The following is a 3,575-nucleotide window of genomic DNA, read 5'->3' as shown; positions in this document are numbered from 1 at the left end:
AGCAGCAGGACTCCCCTGGTTTCATCAAGCAGAAGGTGTTGAAGTGCTTCTCCAGCTGGGTGCAGCTGGAGATCCCATTGATGGACTGTGAGAACCTGATTCAGGCAGCTTTCACCTCCCTGCAGGACCCGGAGCTCTTCGACACAGCAGTGGAGGCTGTTGTCAATGCCATTTCCCAACCTGATGCCCAGAGGTAAGGGCAGCCTCTCCTGTGCACTGTGGGCTGGTGCTCCCAGGCATGGACAGGGGTATGGGGTGGGGAGGAAAAACATCAGGCTTATTTTTTTAGCTATCATTCACCCTGGAGGTGATGATAGCAGGGTTTGGCAGATGTTAAAAGCAGCCAGAGGCTACTGTTTTCACATGGTTGGTCCTGGAAGGCTTTGCACCATGGTTGATTTGTGGGGAGTATGTAGTATTGGGCACCCACAGCCCATTGCCACTCTCCTCCTCTCAAGCAGATGAGGATATTCCCTTTTGGCTCCTTGTGTCAGATCTGCAGCACCCAACCAGGGAGCAGCTGCCTGGCTCCTGCCAGCAGGAGTTCAGAGACCCTCCTCTGCCTCATGCTGCTGGTCCAGCCAAGGAGCTGATTTGATGCAGTGTTAATAAAACCAGACCTGACGGTCTTCTCCCTCCTCCTGACTCCAGCAGCTCATGCCAGCCAAGGACTCGGGCTGCCCCTGGAGCAGCTGATCTGAAGCAGGTCTTGCTGGGGCCGTGCTGTAGGGCTCCGAGCTCATCTGCTTGGCTGCGTTGTCCAAGCTGCTGTCAGCTCTTGGGACCGATGCCCGCAGAAGGGAAAGTACATCTCCTCCAGTTCCTGTGGCCACATCCCTTTCTGGCTGCTTAGCAACCCTCCAAGAGGAGGGTTTCCTTGAAGGCTGAGCTGAGCTGCTGCCGCTGTGCATCACTGCACATCATGCGGGCTCCGACCCTCTGCGATTGTGTGGATGCTGCTGCTGCTGCGGTTGTGAGCCCTGGTCCTCGCCTTGGCTTCAGGGCAGGGGCAGCTGGCACAGTCCACAGCTTGAGGGCAGTTTGGGGTCATCCTCTTCCATGACAAGGGGGTCGCATCTGCAAGTCCTGGTGCACAATGAGACCTATCAGGAATTTGGTGTGTTGCTGCGTGTCAGGAGGGATTGCCTCATTTGCTTGTGTTCAGAAGATGACCACAAGCAGCTTTTCCTTGTACCCAGCAAAGGCTGTGGGCTAGCCCAAACCCTTGTATCAGGATTGGTACAGAAAATAAGAAGGTGAGAATCACTTGCAGTTCTGAAATATTAGATTCTGTCTTCCTCCTTTCCATTTCCCTTGAGTCTCAGAAGTCTGTTGGCTGTGATTCCACACCTGTGTGCAGGAGCCTGGCCCTGCAGTGCTGTTCATCAGTTGCATTAAAAGCCTGAGCTTTCTGTGAGCTTTCAAAGTGAGTTTTGGTGAGACATGTGGCTGAGAGTGGGTTGCCTCTCTGCTCCTGTGCTGACCTTGCCACACATTTCTGGCCCTGTTCAGTCCTGCCACACTGGCTATTCCTTTACAGCATCACCAGCACTTGCTCTCCATCCTTCTCCCTGGAGGCATCACTGGCCATGACAATGCACCCTCCTGTCTGAAGGCACGCAGGCAATGGCCAGGACAGGGTGGGCAGCAGGCCTGAAAGGCTACCCAGTGTGTGAGCCTGGCGCAGCCCCCACTCCAGGGTGTAGGGACAGCGGTGGCATTGTCACAGGGACACCCTGCCAGGCAGTGTGTGGTGTCAGCTGCTCCAGGAAGGATCAGGACAGTGGTCAGTGCTGAGATCTGGGATGGCTTCAGGAGTTGGGTAGCTCACAGAGCCACCGCTTCCCAGCCTAAGCGGGCTCTCTCTTCCCCTTTGTTCCTTGTGTCCTCCATCCCGCATCCCTCCTCCCGCTTTCTCTGGTGCCAGCTGTCCCGCCCCTCTGGCTTTGTTGCTCAGCCATGGAGGATCCATCTCTTACTGGAGCCCCCAGGGAGTCTCTTGACCTTTCTGTCTCTTATCTCAACAGTGTGGGAGGTCCCTGCTGCTTTTCAGCTGCTCTCTTCCTCGTCTGTCTCTCACCTTTGTTTCTGCAGTGGGCTAGCTCCCCGCTGCCCTTAGCTGGCGGCTCAGAGCATCCTTGATCGTGGGCTGCTGACATAGTCCTCTCCAGAGCTTTGTAAGGCATCACTCATGAGAGGGTTGGTCTTGGGGCTACCCGATTTCCCCTCAGTGTTACAGACTCTGCCTTTTCACCTCACAATCTCCCTGGCTTCATGGACATTACTGCAGAGGTGATGATGCAGGTGTGCTTCTACCATTAACAGAAGGCTCAGTGGCTCGAGATTTTGGCTTCTGCCACTAAGGACTAGGTAGCCCATAGGTCATCCTCCAAGGGCAGCACCACTTTGCATGGCATCCCTCATGCTGCAGGTCCTCACTGGCTGCCACCCATGACTAGGTGGAGAAGGGCAGGTGGGACCACATGGGCAAGGATCATCTAGCTGTGGCACTACCTCATGCTTGCATAAGTCACTTGTGCCAGCAGCTTCCATTTCCCTGCCTGTAAGCAGCAGTGAGTGGCTTTCCTGCCTCTGAGGTGTTACTAGAGATGATGCAGCAGAGATTCATAGGTGCAAAGCGTTTGATCTCCTTACCTCCTAGGAGGGTGGGAGCCCTTAGCACCCAGAGGAGGAGGTGCCCCAGGCTGGATGATGTTCCTCTATTAGGATATGTCATTCCTGAGTAGAATATGACATTCCTGAGTAGAAATCTCAGAGGCTTGGCCAGGAGCTGGCAACTGGAGCCCCTCTGAGCACACCTTCACTCTTGGGAAGCTCCTGAGTCACAAGACAGCAGGAACAGAGATATTGCTGCATCTTGTTTGCAGAGGAGGCTTGGGCTGGATTTTCTGTCTCGCTTGAGGATTATCTCCCCAGCTAAGCAGGTCAGAGCTCGATGGCACGTGCTGCAGCAGGAGAGCTGGCACGTGGTGCTCGCCCATGCTCTGCAGCCCAATGGGTAGTGTTGGAGTGAGGAGAGGGACCTCCATGTGATGTGTGCCTGTGGTGGGAGTTACAGAGCGTAGGCATCGGACACAGCTGCCCCTCTGGCAGCAGCAAGGTGTTGCTGCAGTTGTGGAACTGGCAGGATCACAGATGTCCAGGTGGGATTGGTTGGTGCCTAGCCCATCCCTTCCTGGTCTTGGCACCAGGTGCTCAATCCCTGAAGAAGAATTTCACCGGAAGAATTTTCCAAGAGCTTAATTAGAAACAGTGTTTTAATAACATTAAGGTTTTCTCATCAGGACATGCATCAGATTTTGGGTATGGAAGGATGAGATTGTCCAATATGAGCTGCACATATCTCCCCTCTGCAGGTTATCCCCCACACTGTGATGTGTTTTGGGGAGGGTTGTGGGAAGAGCAGAAGGAGATGCTGGTCCCACCGAGGGAGCTGCAGCGACTTTCAGAAGGGACTGGACCAACTCATGGAAACAAAATTTACTCAGGTGCTGAATAGCAAATCTTGCTCAGGAAAGCTAAGACAGATCACTGGAGGGAAATACATGGGGAAG

The 3,575-nt window shown here is 54.2% G+C and overlaps 1 protein-coding gene across 1 annotated transcript in view; it reads left to right on the top strand.

The window, feature by feature from the left end:
* IPO13 (importin 13) overlaps window positions 1-3,575 on the top strand; it is a 23,103-nt gene that overhangs the window by 530 nt on the left and 18,998 nt on the right. Inside the window, exon 2 of the mRNA XM_010013815.1 lies at window positions 3-193. Coding sequence (XP_010012117.1) covers window positions 3-193 — 191 coding nt within the window. The remainder of the gene's footprint in view (window positions 1-2; window positions 194-3,575) is intronic.

The sequence above is a fragment of the Nestor notabilis genome, unplaced genomic scaffold, assembly GCF_000696875.1.
Source record: "Nestor notabilis isolate BGI_N333 unplaced genomic scaffold, ASM69687v1 scaffold11364, whole genome shotgun sequence".
NCBI classification, from domain to species: domain Eukaryota; kingdom Metazoa; phylum Chordata; class Aves; order Psittaciformes; family Psittacidae; genus Nestor; species Nestor notabilis.
This window is presented reverse-complemented; position numbering and strand designations above follow the sequence as displayed.